At 41.8% G+C, this 21,241-nt stretch overlaps 1 protein-coding gene across 4 annotated transcripts in view; it reads right to left on the bottom strand.

Annotated features, from left to right (window-relative positions):
- Positions 1–20,241, bottom strand: part of LOC115385913 (protein mono-ADP-ribosyltransferase PARP14-like) — a 37,102-nt gene extending 16,861 nt beyond the window's left edge. Inside the window, exons 1-11 of one of the 4 annotated variants that reach the window (XM_030088004.1) lie at positions 20,018–20,241; positions 19,698–19,822; positions 14,922–16,469; positions 14,575–14,811; positions 13,830–14,054; positions 13,704–13,752; positions 13,461–13,607; positions 10,661–10,723; positions 10,386–10,565; positions 10,128–10,310; positions 8,549–8,807 (exon numbers count right to left, since the gene is read on the bottom strand). In XM_030088004.1, the coding sequence (XP_029943864.1) occupies positions 8,549–8,807; positions 10,128–10,310; positions 10,386–10,565; positions 10,661–10,723; positions 13,461–13,607; positions 13,704–13,752; positions 13,830–14,054; positions 14,575–14,811; positions 14,922–16,469; positions 19,698–19,822; positions 20,018–20,141 (3,140 nt within the window). In that variant the 5' untranslated portion in view covers positions 20,142–20,241. Of the gene's footprint in view, positions 1–8,548; positions 8,808–10,127; positions 10,311–10,385; positions 10,566–10,660; positions 10,724–13,460; positions 13,608–13,703; positions 13,753–13,829; positions 14,055–14,574; positions 14,812–14,921; positions 16,470–19,697; positions 19,823–19,993 lie in introns of all 4 variants that reach the window. The other 3 variants (XM_030088003.1, XM_030088007.1, XM_030088005.1) reach the window with 3 other exon arrangements.
- Positions 20,242–21,241: the final 1,000 nt, after the last annotated feature.

The raw sequence follows: 21,241 nt of genomic DNA on the forward strand, positions 1-21,241 counted from the left end.
GTTGTCTGATAGTATCGCTGAGCTCCTGAGCCTTCCAGAACCAACGTGTGTGACGTCAGAGAAGCCAAAGCTGAAAGTAAAGCCTGCTTGGCTTCTTGAACTTTGCAATGAGGACCAGACAGGATCACACAAGGATTTGGTAAACGAGAGACTTAAAAGTCACGTTGGGTGACTTGATACCGGTCAGGTCTAAGATTTTATCGAAACAATCAGCGAATTCAGGATTCGACAGGTTCACTGTGTCCTGACTCATAACTTCATTCAGCTGATAGTCTTGAATAATGTCTTTAAACTGAAGCACATTTGCACTGTAGCCCACAAGTTGTACTTTGTTGGCTCCATTGATTCCCGGGATGAAGCTGACCTCCACTCTGAGCTCGTCACAGTTTGCTTTCCTCTGGGCTTGATTCAGGATGTCTTTCAGTTTGTCCAGATGTGGAGAAACTGCTGCAGGTCCCTGCAGCTGGATGGTGGACACATTCAGATCTTTCACCAGCGCTGCCTGGACCTCGTCCAAAGCATCAGTGGACAGGCTGGACAGAACCAGGTCCAGCCTCATCTCTATAGAGACAGGATTTCTAAAGCTCTGCTGGAAGCCAGCTTGGTATTTGGAAATGGCGCCACTGAAATTGATAAAGTTCAGTAAAGGTGTTGGGAACTGAAGCTTCCTTTCTTTGATTTGGCCAATGAGTTCATCGAGCTTTGTGGCTCCAGACTGCACCTCATCTTCCAGGCCTTCCAGGATGATGATGCCTTTACCTCTGCTGTACTGAACATCTGGATAGTGTGCACGCAATTCACGGCAGAACTCTTGCTCTATCAGTTTTAGCTGATTCTCTGTAATTGGCTTTTCCTTTCGGCTCAGCAGGCTCTTTGTCAGGATTGCGACCCTTTTTTTCACTGCCTCTGCTTTCCCCACAATCACAGGATATCCACTGTTTGTGTACACCTTGATGTCTTCATTCACAAAGGACAGATCCTGCAGTAACACCTGAACGTGTTTTGCCTCCAGTACATGATGGCAGACGTAATTCTCGGTGATGTTGATGATGACCTGGTCCACCTGCTGCTCCCATTTCTCTGCAACACCTCCGAAGGCTCCTCCAGGGCCTTTATCCACATCTCCCCTCACCACAGCCTTCTCTTCATCACACTTTAATTCCATCTCACAGTCGATTAAGGAGAGTTCTTTTTGGAAATATGTGAAAGCTTTGGGATTGTCTCTCATATAGTACAGGAGGAAAACATCCAAATAGTAAATCTTCTCAAGGCTTTTCGTGTTTGTTTTTGTGAAAGTCTGAGGAAGAAAAACACCCAACAGATATATGATTATTCAGTGTTCATGTCGATGTTATCGACATGTTGTGACAGCGGATAATCATACATTTCTATCCTATCCTATCCTATACTCCACTCATTTTTTTTATGTCTGGGTTAAGCCACAAAATATGAAACAACTGTGTTTGCTCTTTTTAAATAATAGACAACAGAAACTGCACTAACAACCCAGATCAAATGTTTACATTCCCTTGAGATTTTGGCCTGATAACATGCAGACAAGTTGAGATAAATGAGTTTGAATGGCTGCCAAAGGTAACCAGCCACACCTGTCTGCTCAATGTGTGTATAAAGGTACAGGGAGTTTCTGGGCTCCTGACTGACCCTTGCACTGATATCTCTGGATTCTGAGTCATGGGGAAAGCAAAACATCTGTGGGAAAAGGTAACTGAACTGTATAAAACAGGAAAGGGATGTAAGAAGATATCCAAGTATTAAAAACTGGGGTATGTAAACTTTCGATCATGGTCATTTGTGTAGTTTCTGTTGTCATGATATAAAAACAGTAAACACTGTAAATGATCAAAACTAAATAACCCTGTAAATACTGACGCACATCTTGAATAAAAGTATTAATTCACAGATCATTAGTTGGTGTCATTTATTGTTTGTCCTGCCCTGATACAAACGTTGTATACCTATGACTCATGTGGGTCGGTTGTGGAAAACTTCCCAGTGCGGTAAATCAAACGCACCCGTCCCCATGGCAACCGCTGTGTTCAGGAAGAAGACGCGCATGCGCACTCACGTCCTGCTGAGCTCTAAAGCCGTTCTGTGCCGTTAACATTTCGGGGGAAAAAAATAACGCTCAGCACAACTGCTTGCCCTCCTCCTGATTTTAATTGGGACATTTTGCAACGAACGTAAATATATGAAACGCGTGGCTCACGTTTGGAAGGCTGCAGGAGGAGGAGGAGGAGACCGGGCTCTCCCCGAGGGGAGGAGGAGGTAAGCAGGGAGGAGGGGGGAGCTGCCCTGCCGAGCCGAAACACCGTGCGGACACTTCAACGCGATTTGGAAAGAGTTAAAATAAAATTTCAAAGTACTTTTCAAGACTGTGTAATGACAGCGGGTCTATTTTAAGACCTCGAGAAAAGTAGCGTCACTGAATGATTTAGTAGTATCGGAACGGACAGGTGTGTTTATTACTGAGAGCTGATAAAAGAGTTTCGTGGAAAGACCCGAGGGTTGATAAAAGTCACTGAAACTGACCTGTGTCTGACTGGTCTTTGGTTGATCCGGTGTTTCTGTTGGATTGATCCGACTCACAGTCAGTCGAATTTCTCCATCAGGAAGAGAGATGGTGTGAAACTGTCTCTGCAAAACCCTTTCCTGGTCTGTCAACAGCAAATGTCACAATCAGACTTCTCAAAGATGCTCAAAATGTGAAATATTATTTAATACTGAGCTTATTGAAACCAGTGCAGAGAGCTTACCTTCTTTGTCCTTGAAACGGATTACATATCTGTTTCCTGGAAGTTTCTGTATCACTCCACATTCACCTCCTCCACACTCTCTTCTTATCTGAAAGTATCTTGTCACCTTCTCCTTTTCCTTGTTAGTCATGTCTCTTGCTTCAAAAAACAATGGATGTTTGTATACTTCCATTTTGCCCTGGTAAAAAAAACCTTCTTGAAAAAACTTCTTCTCAGCTCATGAGCCTGTTTGCCACTGAACTGACAGGATGTCTCCTTTTACTTTCATTTTCAATAAGTACCTCCTTCTCATTACCTAAACACACAGACAGATGCATACTGCAGTTTATAGTCCCTTTGAGGTGGTATTTTCCTCTTTTTATCCATTCAGGTACATTGAAATGTCCTCTGAAAACACTTGACAATAATGTAATTAAAGTTGCACCACAGCAACAATTATTTCACCAATTTATTATCAAAGCAGATACTGGGGCTTCGAACAATTTAAAATGTAGGTTAAAAAGTAAAAACAAAAAACAATGAAAAATTGCCGAATTCTATTTTACCTGGGTTTAAAAAACTATCAAGGAAAAACTTCTTCACAAGAACCTTTTTAAGTGCTTCAAGAAACATTCTTGGAATAAAATGTGTAAAGAAGTTATTGTAAGGTTGTGTTTTTTCTCTCCTTCATTTATTTAAAAAAGAAAGCTTCCTCTGGCCTAACAACATTTCCATCATCTATCATACTGGTGGTCCCTGCTCAAGAGCAACCTTGAATTTAATTGTTTAAAAACTTCTTCCCAGATTGAGTGTCAGTTTGAACTGAAGGAATGACCCGTTTCAGCTTCACTTCCTTGAAAGATGAGGATTACATGAAGTTATTTTCCCTTTTGAAGTGGGATTTTCTTCCATTTATCCAGTCAGGTACATTTAAATGTGCTCTGACTTAAATATTGAGGAGAAAGTGCTTGTCAATAATGTAATTAATGTTGCACCATAGGAATTTTTTTTCCCAATTTTTGGTTTAGCCCAAGAATAATGGTGTATAATAGAACCTGCAGTAATACCACTTAGTGCCTCTAGATGTCATGCTAAGCTTAAAAATATTCTTAAAATGTAACTATTTGAAGACTTTCAATCATCATAGACGCAGTGAATACCGTGGCGTGAAAGCTTCAAAAAAGGATAAAACGAAAAACAAACACTTCTTTTTAGCATCACACAATACAAGTGATTCTTACACAAGTCCAAATAATTTAGACAATTAGATTTATGTTTTAGGTTTTTACTAATACAATATATGCACATTGCACAGCTATACTAATAAGCAAACAAACAAGGACATTCTTAAGTAAAGGACCTCGCCCATTCACCAACAATAGAAACAATGTACACTATTCACACATTGTTTCTGCTTTCCAAGGTGCTGATGATTTCAGCCGTTAAGGTGGTAAATAACTTTCATCAGACTTTTCAGATCTGTAGAGCTTAAGAGTTAAAGAACAGATGCGAACAATAAGTACATGACACTAAAAAATCCTTATTAGACGAGTTACAATACAATTCAATAAATATTTAAGTGTATTTATAGCGAATTTTATCGGTTTCCTCCAAGCAAGCGCCTCCGTGGAGCCATGGCAACTGACACTTCACTCACAAAAAAAGGAAAGGCTCATTGTAAAAAGAAGTGATGCCCTTCAAAAATAAAGGCATTTACAGGCAATACTTTCTGTTGCATATTTTTCCCATCTTTGCTCATGGCTTTCTGCTTTAGTTCCTCAAATCAATCGTCAGTTTATCTATTGAGAGTATTTCCTCCACAATATTCCATCATTATTCCTGTAGGAACATCCATGTAAACAGATGACAGTCACCCAGAGACAAAAAAAAACTTCTTCAGTTCTCGAGAAAAGACATTTATTCCCCCCCATCAATCAATTTATTTTTGTATAGCCCAGTATCACAACAACAGTTGCCTCAGAGGGCTTCAAGATGTTACATTGGTTGGTAAAAATAAAAACAGTGAATAAGCATAATGTTAATATGTCAAATTCACAGCAACAAGACAAAACGAAGCAACCACTGCCTTAGACCCTCACATCCGGCAAGAAAAAACTCCAAAAACCCAGTGGAAAAGAAGAAATCTTGGGGAGAACCACAGTATGGAGGGATCCCACTCTCAGGGACGGACAGCTTTGGCAACAGCTAGCATGAGACAAACATTTATTCAACCATACGAACTGAGTGAAACTGCTGAATCACTGTTGTGGCTGCTGACTGCAGCTGGTCTCCATGGCAACACACACACACCTGCTGACTGTCGTGGCTGATCTCAGCTCAGAGCTCACAGTGAATATAGAGGTGTTATATAAACACACACACACACACACACACACACACACACACACACACACACACAGATCACTGTCAGCAGCAGCTGGTAGGCACAAAGTAAAATTTCCTCTGGAATTTTCTAGTTCACTTTTGCTCTTTGTTTTAATGTATTTTTGCTTTTAACCCTCTGTCATTTTTCTTAAATTATTCATACTAATAAGGAATATGTGTTCCAATTTGTGCTCATTTAATTTTCTGATTACAGTTGAAAAAGGCAGTTTATTTGAAGGTTTGTTGCAATTTTATTGATTCATTTATTTATCAAGGCGATCAGCATCACACCACCTTGATTTTGACTACACACAGTAAATAATACACAGACAATAATTCTTCTTTAAAGTATGGCTTCAGTTGGCACAGTTTATAACTAAACTACAAGAACGAAATGATACCCTGAGATTATGTTACAATGTGGCCCTATAGAGTAAAACCAGCTGTTTTCAGCTGTGCAGGACCTCCCCTCAGTATTTCCCCCTCATTTGAAGGTGATGAGATAGTCTGGGTAAGCCTGGCTGTCGTGAAACACGATGTACATCTGGGGCTTATCCATTTGATCCACCACGCTGTCGAAGCGGTCGTGGGGCCGCCAGCTGACTCGAGGAGGAGGGACGTTCATGCTGCTGTTGCCCTGAGTGTAGATGCCGGTCAGCACTCGAGCCACGAACATGACCTGAGACTTGTCAGCAGCCGGCTTGGAGTAGTGCACATTCGCTGAGTAAGATGCATTCACAGCAAAGTAAACTCCAGCACCATATGCAGTTCCTGAGGATGAGATGAACAGGAGATGAGGCAAATTAAACCCACATTTTCAACGAGGGAAGGGGAGAAGTAGTAGTCGTCATACTATTCTAGGGGTATCTTTACCATTTTGACCACAGAAACGACGATTAAAGCCAGTCGTCGAGATGGAGTCGCAGCTGTACTTGGTGGACCCGTGATACAGAAGTTTTTCCCTCGCTCCCCCCCTCCTGCTTGTTCTTCTCTGAAATGTGCCTCTTCTGGACTTCGTAGGCGCGACGCAGATGGGTGTTCTGCAAACGCTCAATCTAGCAACAAACACAAAAGATCATGAGTCACTGAGCGTTATATTGAGGAATCTTAACTCCTTCTGTTCCGATGTGAAACTTATGTATTGTTACAATTAGGGATGTCAACGTCTACACGTGTACACGGATAATAAATCATAACCATTTAGGAAAATCAATAACCGTGTACACTTCATTTTCCTCCTCCTCCTCCTCGTTCTGTTTTGGAGTGATGATGTTACCTGAAAGCTTCAGATAATAACATGTACTAACTACATTTTCCCTCTAGTGCAGTTATCCACATACATAATAGATGCATGACGATGATTTAATAAACAAAACCACAGCCACAGCCGGTGTTGCGTTCACGTTGACTCGAGGACGCGATGGTAGCTAACAACGAGCGGGGTGCTGTGAGGCAGCTTTTCTCACAAACTGTCGAGAGACCAGCCGCCATGGAAACACCCTAACAAGCTGGAGGGAGAGATGCTGAAGTTAGCACCGATGATAACACGAGTGCTTCACAAGCTAGCATGACGAATTTTATATGCAACAAATCAAAGAAATGTGACAAGACACTTAGTGAACATATCATCAAGTTAATAGCTGAAATGGCCCTTTTGTCTGATAACTGTGGAACATCTTTGATTTAATGGTATTATGAGATAGTGTTTTTGAATGGAGACAGAGCACTCTAGTGGTCATATAGTGCAACTGCAATAGAAAAAGATAACTGTGACGTCACGTAAATCTGGCTGATGATGGGTAAACATAATAAAGGCAGAAGGTGAATTTAAAACCCTTGTTTCACAGACTATAAACAGGTTGAACTTCTTCTTGTTCAAGGATTTAAAAAGGTTCCTCTGGCTGTCATTGAACATGTTTCCAAACCAGCCTGAAAAATATGAAGTCATGTAAATGAGGCTGATGATGTGGTTTGAAGTAAAAAAGGCAGAAGGTGAATTTAAAACCCTTGTTTCAAAGATTATAAACAGGCTGAACTTCTTGTGTTACTGATCGAGTTTTACTTCCGTTAATGGGCTCATTGAGATCAAACTGTAAAAGAGGCAACAAATACCAAGCAGCCCTCTATGAAATGAATATAATGTAAAAGAAGAGAGTCCATTGAGCTTATGATCAACTATGCAGCAAAGTTAAAATATGAATAGCAGTTTATTGATACTAGATTTTATGAGTCAGTACAGAGCCTGAAGAGAGATCATCTGAAGAAGTGGATGATTGAGGTCGATTTTTACTGATAATAACACCTGAAGAAAAAGTCTTTTTTAACCATTTATCTCACTTTGGTATAGAAAAGCATCTCTTTAATGAATTCACACAAATTTAGGCTATTTTGACATTTATTGCAAATCTTCCCAATAAGTCATTTTTTTTCCCTTCTTTTCACTAAACTGAGTCTCTCAGACAGTTTGAAGCCCCTCAGGAGACGCCTGCCAATCCCTTTCTGGAAAACCTCTGCCACTGATTCACTTCTTCTGCCTCAAATGTTTTCAGTTGACATAGTTTTAGTTTTGAATATATCAAATGGTGTACATGCCCAGACTCCTCAAAGATGAAATTAATTCAGGGTGATTTGGGGATTTTTTGGTTGAGTATATTTCTTTGTGACTGAGTGAATATACATGAATAATTGATATTGCAAACCTGCAAATCCCTGAATCATTGGGAAGGACCTACTTTCATGACAGTCTTGCTCTCAGTTTTTCTGAAGGCATTCTTCAAAGCTCGGTACTCTGCAGAGGAAGGTGGCACTGCCACCACCTTCACCTTCTCTCCGGGGGCCATGCTGTCCCAGTACAGAGGCATGGTGAAGTCTGAAAGACATTGAGACCAGGAACAAAATACATCGGTAAACTGAAAATCTTCACAGGATGGTACTGCAAAGTGTGAATGATATATTCAAAAAAAAAAACTCATGACCTGAAATTTTTCAACAGAGGGAACTGCTATGCTTAATGTGTCCACTAGGGTTCACTGTGACTCCTGACATCCATCTTCTTACCCGGCAGATTCTCCAGTCGTTTGAGCTTCCTGGGCTCGGCGACCATGAGGTTTGTGGCCTCCATGCTGTTTAGATCTACCGTCCATGTGACTCCCTGTGCATCCACTATTCCCCTTGCAATGTCTTGTTTTTCCAAATTGTAATTTGCAGTTTTGGGAAGTCTCTGCCAGAGACCATTGTGGCTCATGATGCACCAAACCACACGGGTGTACAGTTCCTCTTCCTCCTTGATCCTCATCTCTCTCCTGAGGTTACCGTGGAGAATTGCATTGATGGCAATCACTGCATGGGTGACGCCATCTTTTTGTCCACTCAGAGATAAGTTACCTGACTGGTCAATTTGTATGGACAACCCCTGAGTGTCGATCAGCTGGATCAGCCCTGTCACGTCGTCCTGCATGAGGCTGTCCAGCTCCTCTTTTCTGAAAGTGTGAGTGGAGCACTGTTTCTGATACAGATCTCTCAGCTTCAGCTTGGCGTCGCCAACGCTCTTCCTGTTGAAGCCCAGGAACAGAAAGGCAGAGTGTCGATTTGCAAGACTGTTGCTGAGGATGCTGAGGTCTGCGCTCGCTGACAGCCGGCGCTCTTGAAGTTGTGTTTCAGGCAGGGCACCTGAAAATGAAAAAACAACAACGACAACAAAAAAAATCAACTCATTGAAAAAAATTTATTTTTATCTGTATTTTGTGTATTTTTATCTGTATTTTATCTGTATCTGTATTTTATCTGTATCTGTATTTTATCTGTATTTGTAATTTAAACCAGGGCTGGGGGCTCTTGGCCCAAAATGGGCCCTCAAAAGGCTCCAATCTGTTCCACCAAACCATCAAGCAAATTTTTAAAATTTCAAAGAATATGTGGATTCTTAAAGCTAGGCTTGGCGATTTTGGAAAACTCGCATGTATTCGAATGTTTGAAAAACTCGCTATGAATTGCTTCCCATCGGGTCATAAAGATCATTTTAATCAGTAATTAAAAAAATATGTCTAATTCAGATCGCCAACCCGAGCTTCAAGAAACAAATTTCTTAAGTGCAGACACAACACAATACTGAGTCCAGCGGTGAGATACTGGTGAAGCTGCCATGGATGATAGCAACATTGATCCTGACAAACAAGTAGTAGCCTGACAAACATGGGTTTGCAAAAACATGCAAAATTACACAGCTGTAAGAGAAGTTTTCTTGGTTGATATTAAACTATATTTTGCACCAGAAGGTGTCACAGCCTGTCTCTCTGAGACCATATAGGGATGCTCGGGGTCTGTTTTGTCTGCCTGGCTGTTTAGGTGGAGGGCGCTGGGTGGTGGTGTTTAAGGAAGTCAGGACGGGCTGATAATGAGAATTGCCTTCAGCTGCGACTTCTGGCGGAGATCCCTTCCTGATGAGGGCATCTATTCACTCTGACTCCACTTAAGCACTGGAGTTTAGCACCAACTACAGTCAGCTGTTACATGCGAGCATTTGTTGATGGCTTCCCGTTCCCCATTAACTTTGTGTCTTTGTCTGAAGACCACCTCAGGCGCCACCTGCTTCTGTACCACTCCTGACTTTAGTGCTACAACCTCCCTGTCTTTGGAGAATTCCTGCTCCAATCACTTCACCTGGCCCAGTCCCTTGCGTCCCTTTGGACGCCGGACCTCAGATCTCCTCAGTGAAATTTATACATTTTTTTTTTCCACTGTTCGTTTTGCGACCTGCTCTGGAGCCTCTGGCGCACACCGTAACAGAAGTTTTCATTAAAAATGCTTTATGTTGAGGTTGTTGTCATTTTCAGTTGAAATCGTTTGGTTTAAATTTAAAGGCTCTGTTTTACTGTTCCTGCTCAGTCAAGACGAAGTTGTGGTGAATGTGGCCCCTGAACTAAAACATGTTTGCCGCCTCTGACTGGAACAGACAGATTTCTCAATAGAGAAGCCGAAGCTCCCCTTTACCTGTGCAGTATACAGCAGTGGAAAATATCTGCATGGCTTCCTCCTGAAATGACAGGAACACATCCATCTTGTACAGGATTAGGCGGATATCGCGCAGGGTGTGAAAGTGAGCGAAAGTCGTGGCGCTCCTGATCCCTCGCAGGATTGCTCCTGCCACGAGTCTTGGCTGCAGCCCGCCGGCTCCTGCACAACAAATCAAACCGGAACAGTTAAAATTGATTTCTGAAACTGTAAATATTCAATTTTCCATGAACCCACCAGCACAGATTGCAGGGATTGCTACAGAAGTGTAGTGGTTTGCTTCGCAGTACATGACGATCACTTGACTGATCTTTTCAATATGGCTGGCGGACTTCTCTCCACACACGTGTAAAATGGCTTTGCAGGGGAACCGTCCCGGTTGAGTGAAAACCATGGTTCTTGGGTATATTGTCGCTACTAATAAAACATATGTAAACCAATTTAGTCAGAAGCTCATCAATTAAAAAGGAACGACAACCTTTTTTTTTGTTTGTTTTTGTTTGCTTTGTTACCTGTTTTAAGTTGTTCCTTAACCTCTGGTCCAGCTGCAGCTAAGATACATTTGCACACACCATCTGCAGAAAAAAAAAGGGGTTGGGGGGTTCATTCTTTAAATATAAATATAAATAACTACGAAACAAAATGTGAAACCACTTGTTTAGACAACAGTAGTGATTAACAATAAGGCTGTACACAAAAATCATATTATTTATTGGAAATCAGAAACATTGTTTTGCTTTATGTCTGATTTCCCCAAGTTGCAATTAATAATATGATTTTTTTCTTGGTGTACAGCCATAGTGTTCATTTCAAAATTAAATCCCCTTGTTGGTGCTCAAGTAATTAATAATCACTTTGAAAGTAAAAGGAGTGGATGTGGTAAGCATTGACAAAATGGCATTGACATCCATGCAGTCCCAGTGCCATGAAATTGTGCCATAATAACCATTCTGAATATTTTCTTTGCTCTCCCCCCTCTGAATTGCCACCTTAACATGGTGGGGGAGTTTGAGCGCCTGTATGATCGCAGAAGCTATGTTGTCGGGGGCTTTATGCCCCTGGTATGGTCTCCCATTGCAAACAGGTCCTGGGTGATGGGCCAGACTCAGAGCAGTTCAAAGGCTGTATGAAAAGTATATATAAAAAAAGGTTGTTATGTCGCCTGGTATGGCGCAGCCAGGCCCCCACCCAGGAACCAGGCCTGGGGTTGGGGCTTGCATGTGAGTTAGATTCACTGGTGGAGGGGGAAACAGGACAGACTTGGCAGACACAAACGTGTTGACAAGACGTTGTTGTGAGGGTCTGTTGGGAATGTCGAGCATCTCTGTCTGGGAACCTCTGTCAGCATGGTTTTCGACTCCCACCTCCAGCAGAGCTTCTCTCAAATCCCAAGGGAGGCTGGTGACATTGAGTGTGAACCATGTTCTTCACCTCCATTATTGAAGCAACTGCTCGGAGCTGTAGTTGCAAAGTCTCTAGTGCCTGCCATGGCAGCAACCCCTGAACCTGGTGGTGTACACTGGAAGTAAGGGCTGCCGTCAAGCTGAAGAAGTAGTCCCATCGACTCTTGGTGGCTCCTGGGACTCCAGAAGCAGCTGGCAGGCACCAGCAGGCGAAGCGAATTGCAGTCCGAGCGGTAGGGCTGGACGATTATGGCAAAAATAATAATCACGATTATGTTGATAGATATTGAAATCAGGATTAATAACCACGATTATTCATAATTCCAAAACTTGAGTATTTATTAAACTACAACTTGAAAGAACAATCAAAAATAAACTTATAAAAAATTAATATCTTAAATAATATCAATAAAACAAATAAAAATAAATACCCAATCTGCATGCATTTCTATAAAACTTGCAAAAATAGCAATATGCAAAATACACTAATAACTCAGTCAAAAACACAACCTGAAAATATTCTTTGAACTCTCTCAAAAACTATTTTAAATAACAAAAGAGGGGTTGGCTGCATAGTTCAAAACTCCCTGTAGTTAACTTCCTACAGGTTTTTGGCAAGGAAGACGAGTCTGTTCACTTGGTCTGGCTTCAGCGACTAACGAAGGCAGGTGACAACATTTCCACCTGCGCTGAAAACCCGCTCTGATGCAGCACTTGTGGCAGGGATGCTGGATGTCCGACGACTTGAAGCCAAAATGCTTCCAGATGACTGAAGTAGTCCTACCTTTCTTGTCAACTAAAGGCTCCTTTTCTGCCATATTTGTAAACCGCTTCCTTCATGTGTTGCTGATAGAGCCCTTCCTGCAGCTGCGTGCACAAGGTGCATTCATGGTACTTTGGCTGCGTAGGAAATTTCATACACGCTGCGCCGTGCGGCTAATTAATCATTTTTCTCCGATTATAACATTTTTATGATCGTGAGTAACCAAAATCGAAATCAAGATTAAAATTCAATTAATCGTCCAGCCTTACCGAGCGGTTGTGGAGGCAAAAACTCGGGTCTGGGAGGAGTTCGGGGAGGCCATGGAGGAGGACTACCGGTCAGCCTCAAAGAAATTCGGGCAAACCGTCTGGTGCCTCAGGAGGAGAAAGCAGGTCTCCACAAACACTGTTTACAGTGGAGGTGGGGAGCTGCTGACTGGGGCAGTTGAGGACAGTGCCTCTGGACTGGCAGATTGGTGGTTCCTCTTTTTAAAAAAGGGGCCTGGAGAGTGTGCTCCAACTATAGGGAGATCACACTCCTCAGCCTCCCCAGGAAAGTCTATTCCAGGGTACTGGAGAGGAGGATTTGACCGATAGGCGAGCCTCAGATCCAGGAGGAACAATGTGATTTCGAGCTCAGGGTGCCTTGTGAGGGGTGCTTTGGGAGAACAGAGTCTGGGGCCACTTGTTAAGGGCCATCCAGTTTCTGTATGACCGAAGCAGGAGTCTGGTTCGCATTGCTGGCAGAAAGTCAGACTTGTTCTCGGTGCATTTTGGACTCCCTCAAGGTTGCCCTTTGTCACTGGTTCTGTTCGTCATTTTTATATACAGAATTTCGAGGCACAGCTGGGGACCGGAGGGGGTCATGTTTGGTGGCCATGGGATTTCATCTCTGCTTTTTGCATGATCTCATGTGTGACACCCATGTTCTCAACTATGTAACATAAACTGAAATAATGATCAAGAACATGCAAAAATGAACACATTTTTCCAAGTTTTTAAGCTAAATATATCAAGTTCACTGCACTGATGTTCACCAACACTTTCCCACCAACACCAGACTTCTGTTGTTGAATTTAGGAGGTGAAAATAAAAAGTCACCAGCAAAATAAATCTCCTTTCAGTTTCTCGATCAAAATTCATTTACCAAGGTCAAAATTTGTGAAATCTGTTGTGTTCACCACAAGATCCGTTGTCTCGTCGGTGATGTCCCCAAAAATCATCCGTAGTTTAACTCCGCCTTCCAGCTTGATGGTAATTTCATCCAGGTCACTGGTGAGGGATCTGAAGATCTCTGGAAGGAAGGATCACGTTTCAGATTAGAGTTTTTTTATCATCAGGTCAGATTATCATGTCATGAAGGCCGACTAAGCTGGTTTTTTGAGGGTACCTTCACTTCCTTGGTTCATGCTAAGGTGTTGGTAGAGGTCACGGTAGAGCTGTGAAAGAAACAGAAGCAATCAAACATCAAACAAAGTATCACATTTGATGTAGACATTGTGTTTGATATATTCACCTCGTCTGAGTCAGGATAACCGGGTTTGATGATGATGTGGATGGTGGAGAGCGAACTAGATGATGCAGATGATCCAAACTCACAAACAGCATCAGTGAGCACTTGGACGGCTTCGCTCGGAGGATATCTTAGCAGTATTCCAGGCCCAATAATGGGAAAAGCTAATGAACTCAAGCCCAGTTGATTACACAGATCCATGCATTGTCTGAGTGCTTTACCAAGAGCCTGCAGTACACAAAAACAAAATACAATTTTCTTTCATTTTCTTTGTAAGATTATACATGAAGAAATGTAAAGATATTCCGTACTGGCATGTAGATTAAATGAAATATCAGGAAGATACAAGCTCATTAATAAAACATCATGGAATACTTGTTCTCTTAACTTCGACCCTTTTATTTATTAACACCAGATGATTTTAATGACTTGTGAATGCTGGAACATTTTGATTTTATTGACTGTTTTAATTCGGAAATGCAAATGTTTTTGAAAAGAAACTTGTTTCTCAAATTGCTTTTGCCTTTCGACGAGGACATTTGGGTTTAAAATGGTTGAGTTTCAATATACCAAACCTTTCCAACTGAGCATTACTTGCTGGCTGTTTCGGCACTGATTGTTAAGATGATCATTAGAATAAAAACAGGAAAACTCTCTGGTCATCTTTACAAGCATGCCTCCAATAAGCAGACCTTCAAATTCAATAAATATATTTTCTTTTCCAGTCCTATTAACGCTCTTACTTTACCTGGACACTCATCCCTCCGACTCCATCCCAAGGTAAACATTCAATGAAGAAGATCTTTGAGCAGCCCAGCAATGGAGGACCGTCAACCTGCAGAATGTCTCCAGGAGCGAGTCTGCAGTTCAACGCCAGAGAGTCCAACTTTGATTTCAGTGCGTTCCCAGCTTTCTTCAGAAGGCAGTTACCAATCTGTGTGGAAGTCAGCCGTATGTTGACCATGGGGACGACCAGAACATTCACCTTTGAGGCAGGCAGTGAAACAAAGTCAAATCAGTTAATGTATTATGCTGTTTTTGTATTACTTGATTACTTGAGGACATGCTGATGAATATTAATCGAAATGTTCAAACCTGCTCATCTTCCAAAGAACCAAGCTTGATTGCTACATTGGCTTTGTTGAGTGAACAACTCACATTGTGAGCGGTAGCAGTACCACCAACAGCTCTTGAGTGGTGTCTAGAAACTGGAAGTCTTGGGAGGAGAGTCATGGGGCTGCTGGAGCTTCTCTGTTTGCTTTTCACATCTGGAATCGACACACATTGCTGTTCCCTGATAATAACCCTGAAGGAGCGCTCGAGCAGTTCCTTGCTATCTTTACCACTTGCCTGATAGTATTGCTGAGCTCCTGAGCCTTCCAGAACCAACGTGTCTGATGTCAGAGAAGCCAAAGCTGAAAATAAAGCGTACTTGACTTCTTGAACTTTGCAATGGGGACCAGACAGGATCACACAAGGATTTGGTAAACGAAAGACATTAAAAGTCACGTTGGGTACGTTGATACCAGTAAGGCCTAAGATTTTATCGAAGCAATCAGCAAATTTAGGATTCGACAGGTACACTGTATCTTGACTCATGACTTGGTTCATCTGATAGTCTTGAATAAAGTCTTTAAACTGAAACACACTTGCACTGTAGCCCACAAGTTGTACTCTGTTGGCTCCATTGATTCCTGGGATGAAGCTGACGCCCACTCTGAGCTCGTCACGGTTTGCTTTGCTCTGGGCTTGATTCAGGATGTCTTTCAGTTTGTCCAGATGAGGAGAAACTGCTGCAGCTCCCTGCAGCTGGATGGTGGACACATTCAGATCTATCACCAGCGCTGCCTGGACCTCGTCCAAAGCATCAGCGGACAGGCTGGACAGAACCAGGTCCGGCCTCATCTCTATGGAGACGTGATTTCTAAAGCTCTGCTGGAAGCGAGCTTGGTATTTGGAAATGGCGCCACTCAAATTGATGAAGTTCAGTAAAGGTGTTGGGAACTGAATCTTCCTTTCTTTGATTTGACCAATGAGTTCATCGAGCTTTGTGGCTCCAGACTGCACCTCATCTTCCAGGCCTTCCAGGACGATGATGCCTTTACCTCTGCTGAGCTGAACATCTGGATAGTGTGCACGCAATTTACAACAGAACTCTTCTTCTATCAGTTTTAGCTGATTCTCTGTAATTGGCTTTTCCTTTCGGATCGGCAGGCTCTTTGTCAGGATTGCGACCCTCTCCTTCACTGCCTCTGCTTTCCCCACAATCACAGGATATCCTCTGTCTGCATATACCTTGATGTCTTCATTTACAAAGGACAGATCCTGCAGTAACACTTGGACTTGCTTTTCCTCGTTTACATGATAGCAGTTGTACTCCTCAGTGATGGTGGTGATGATCAGGTTCATTTGCTGCTCCCATTTCTCTGTATCACCTCCGAAGGCTCCTCCAGGGCCCTTATCCATGTCTCCCCTCACCACTGCCTGCTCTTCATCACACTTTAACTCCACCTCGCAGCCGATTGAAGAGAGTTGTTTTTGGAGATATGTTAAAGCTTTGGGATTGTCTCTCATGTAGCGCAAGAGGAAAACATCCAAATGGTAAATCTTCTCAAGACTTTTCATGTTTGTTTTTGTTAAAGTCTGAGGAAGAAAAATACCCAACAGATATATGATTATTCAATGTTGATATAAATGGAATAACTGATAATAATCATACATAGGGCTGGACAAAATTTCGATATCAATACATACCGCGGTATATTTTTATTCAATAACGGTGATATGAGTTTTAAACACATTTTCCATATAGTGTATTACAGTATGCGTTTCACAATCACTAAGTGCTGTTCACGGCGCCGCCGATTCAAGCCGAACAGAAAGCGCTGCCAGAGAGTGATCACTACTTGGCAGCACACCACAGCTGGCTGTCCTCAGCTCATGCTCCAAGCTAAGGTCCATCGCGGTAAGTTTGAGCTCCAAAATGAGAACTCGTGATGTAACCGCGACTGAATAAGCTTCCGCAAGCTAATTTGTGGCCGCAAAATAATAAATCGTGGCCATGAATTAGGTATATCATTGACTGAACAGTCCAGTAAAGTTAGCAGCATATTGACAGATGCGGACTTTCGGACTCAATAACTCTTTAACAGAACGTCAGTAACATATAAAGGGCGCCTCCATCCCATTGTTGTGAGGTGGACTACATGCTACAAGCTCATTTTCATTAAAAGTGTCTGTCTATCAAGCGTCAGAAGTAATATTGTTTTCGATTAGCAGCCGGTAGTACTGCAGGGTTAAGGGACCGTCTACAATTTACAAGCCGCTACAACAGTGAAGACAACTACCACCAAAAAAAAAAAAGTACAGGGTTTCGCTGCAGTGTCACCATAATCACTACAACCTTAAGTAATCTGTACTTAACCTTAGTAATTCTGATCACTTTTATTGTGATAATAAAAACCGTGTTGTAGTTTAGACAAGCTATTAATATTGAAAAGGTGAGTGTATGGCAGTTATTTCAATTCCCTGTCCCAGCAATATTTATGCTTGTTGTTGCTCACTCTTTTTTTCTGTTTATTGCAGTAATTCTGAGCACTTTAATTTTTCTTGCTGGTTGAAGCACCTTTGTTTGAATCCATAACAATAACATAACTGTATTTAAGTGTCAAGTTAAACTATTTATATTGAAAAAGGTGAAACTTACGTTTATTTCTTAAATAAAAGGTAAACATTTAATTTATTGTAGTTTTTATTTATAAAATGTTATACTCAGAGATGGGAAGTAACGACGTACAAGTAACGAAGTACTGTAACGAAATACATTTTTTTGGTATCTGTACTTTACTGAGTATATATTTTTCTGAGTACTTTTTACTTGTATCCGCTACATTTTAACACAAGTATCTGTACTTTTTACTCCGTACATTTTCAAAACAGGCTCGTTACTTTTAATGCACAACAACGATTAAAAAAAGAATTGAAAATGTCTCCGCAGGCTCCGCCAATCATATGAAACATTACTGACGGTTCCATACATCCCAACTTGTGATTGGCTCGCTGTCCATGTTCGTTCTTTTCATTGGCTACAGAGACTACACCCACACACACAACTTTCTCTGGTGGCAGACTTCAGGTAGCACGCTAACTCACTTCAGTAATTTCAATGAGAGATGTGTTAATGTGAGACTATGGAGCCCAGCTTGGCAGCGACATGTCCGACACAGAGAGCAGGACAGCAAAGTGGCAGCGGTAAACCCTGACGACGCCACGCCGGAGGACAAGCCAAGTGAACGGGACGAACAGGCCATAGTGCTGCACTTGCTGTGCCATGAGCTTGTAGATATGTTACTTATGAAAGTGTAATGGTACATGTGTTTAAAAATGACACAGATCAAGTCCTAACAGGTTAATAGCCTTCAAATTAGCCATTGTATGATGTAAGGTTAAGCTCTTAACCTCACAAATTGTAACCTCAAGGTTACAGTTGATTTTACAGACACGACTGGTAAACAAGAAATACTTTTTACTTTTACTCTAAAAGTACATTTCAGAGCCTGTACTTTTTACTTTTTACTTGAGTAATTTTTTCAATGAGTACTTTTACTTTTACTAAAGTCGTTTTTTTCACAAGTACTTGTACTTTTACTGAGTACAGAATGTAAGTACTTTTCCCATCTCTGGTTATACTGCAGGAGCTTCCTGGATAAATAATTTCTAGTTTTACAGGTAGTACATTATCTACATGATTCTTAACAGTTTTTCGGAGGCTTTTGTATTATTTATATCAATATCGAAATTATATCGTATCGACCGAAATTAAGGCCTATATCGTGATAACATTTTTGGCCATATCGTCCAGCCCTAATCATACATTTCTATCATAAAGAATACAAACACTGTGGTTGTGTAATTGTTAACAGGCATTCCCTGACAAATCCAGGGGTGAAAGTAATTTCAGGTTTTAGGCTCTGACTACATGACACCATAGAAATGAGAAAACTGTGGCATTTCTCTGTGTTTGGGTCTTTCATTGATAAGTGAACGCAGCTATGAGTCACCAAAAATTATGCAATCTGTACACTTTGCACAGTGAACTGGAGATTCAGAAAATCTCTATCTTGCTGTTTACATGTGGACAGAAGGGGACGGAGAATCACGTCACATTATGCGACAGAAGCGTCGCGTGTTTGTCAGCCATGTTTATGGTTTATCTGTTGTGATGAAAGCAGAAATGGTAAAAGCATTTCTTGTTTGTTACATTTGTGCAAACACCTTTGGCTTCATTGCATGTCCATTCACAAATATCTTACTATATCGAGGACCAGAGGAGAATGAGCACTGGGAGGGCATCAGTCTACATGAACTTATTCTTCTGACAAAACTGATGGAGGAATGTCGTGGTCATTGCTACTGTCCCTTTCGGAGTTGATCCTTACATAGAAAGTCAAAAAATTCTGATTATAGTCCTCCTTATATGTGGTTCACTTGACCGGACTCTCCGTGCAGGGAGGAGGGGGGAACTGCCCCGCCGAGCCAAAACACTGCACAGACACTTCAACGCAATTTGGAAACAATTAAAATAAAATTTCCAAGTAGTTTTCAAGACTGTGTAATGACAGCGGGTCTATTTTCTGACCCAGAGAAAAGTAGCGCCACTGAATTATTTAGTAGTGTCAGAACAGAGAGATGTGTTTATTACTGAGAGCTGATAAGAGTTTCCTGTAAAAACCTGAGGGTTGATAAAAGTCACTGAAAGTGACCTGTGCTGACAGGAATGATGGGACAAAACTCTTCTGACAACATTGTGAAGCGCTCACGCAGCAGTTTCCCGTAAACACGTAACAATTATTGTAAGTCACTGAAACTGACCTGTGCCTGACTGGTCTTTGGTTGATCCAGCGTCTCTGCTGGGTTAATCGGACTCACAGTCAGTTGAGCTTCTCCACCGGGAAGGGAGATGGTGAGATCCTTTCTCTGCAAAACCCTTTCCTGGTCTGTCAACAGCAAATGCCACAATCAGACTTCACAAAGATACTGAAAATGTGAAAGATGGTGAGAGATAGTGCGAAACTTTCTCTGTAAAACCCTGTGTCAACAGCAAAATGCCACAATCAGACTTTACAATCATACTCAAAATGTGAAATATGATTTAAAACTGAACTTACTTGAAGTCATTGCAGAGGGCTTACCTTCTTTGTCTTTGAAACGGATTTCACAGATGTTTCCTGAAACCTTTTGTATAACTCCACATTCACCTCCTCCAGACGCTCTTCTCTGCTGAAGGTATCTTCTCTCCTTCTCTTTGTCAGCCATGTCTCTCGCCTCAAAAAACAATGAATAATTGTAGATTTCTATTTTACCTGGGTTTAAACATTATCAAGGAAAATAATCTTCTGAGTGTCTGCCTCTAAACTGAAAGAATGATCTGTTTAAGTTTCACTTTCTTGAACGACACGGAACATTACAAGAAGTTACTTTCGCTTTTGACGTGGGGTTTTCCCAGAGGAGTCAGGGGGTATTTTCCAGGGGTATTTTTTTTCTCCACCTCACACAAATCCTTCACGTGTAGCCATTGTAACCCCAGTTATTGTCAGTAGTATTGAACATTCCGACGCCCCTAACGCACCATCCGCTGACTGCAGAGACACACAGTCCACGAGGATTAAAAAAAAAAAAAAACGTGCGGCTGCTGTACATGTGCGTCTGTTCCAGTGGCAGCTCCGACCCAGAAGCAGTAGTTTGTTTTGAAAAGTGGTTATGTCCTGAAGAACTTTACTCTCAACATGCTAACACCAACATTTTGAGGCTGTTTGGCCTCATTCTAGTAGAACCTCAGCTAACATTCATCATCAATATACTTATCATCCCTTGGGAACAGAACACCACGTGTTGTTTTGTGTTGTTTTGATTAAAGCTATAGTGCGTAACTTCGGTCGCCCTTAAGTGGATTTCTGCGTTCTTACAACAATAAAGCCGGCGCTTCCATGCCCCCCCCCCCCCCCCCCCCCCCCCCCCCCAACCTGCCGCTGTGGTTTGCGTTTCCACAGCGCGAATCACCGTTGGAAACGGTTTTTATTCTGTGTGAATAAGGACAGCTGGTGAAAAAAAGATGGATTCTTCCGAAGAGGTAATTACTGTTTTCTTTTGTTTTTGCCACAGAAACGCAAATAGCTTATTAAAACGGGAGACAAGGTGCCTGCTAATTTGTAACCGACAGGTTAGTGGATGAAAAGACCCAGGGGTCATCAGTGGAAATCATTTGTTGTCCGTTGGTCTGTGGTTGCTGCTTCTTGATGAGAAACGGAGTGTTACACACAAAGTACAGTGTTTTCTGCAGGAAAAGAGTTTGGGGGGTGGTGGGCAGCGTGTGACGTCGCTGCTAATGCTGCTAACGGCTAACGCTGCTAACGTTG

Source organism: Salarias fasciatus, chromosome 3, assembly GCF_902148845.1.
Source record: "Salarias fasciatus chromosome 3, fSalaFa1.1, whole genome shotgun sequence".
NCBI lineage: Eukaryota > Metazoa > Chordata > Actinopteri > Blenniiformes > Blenniidae > Salarias > Salarias fasciatus.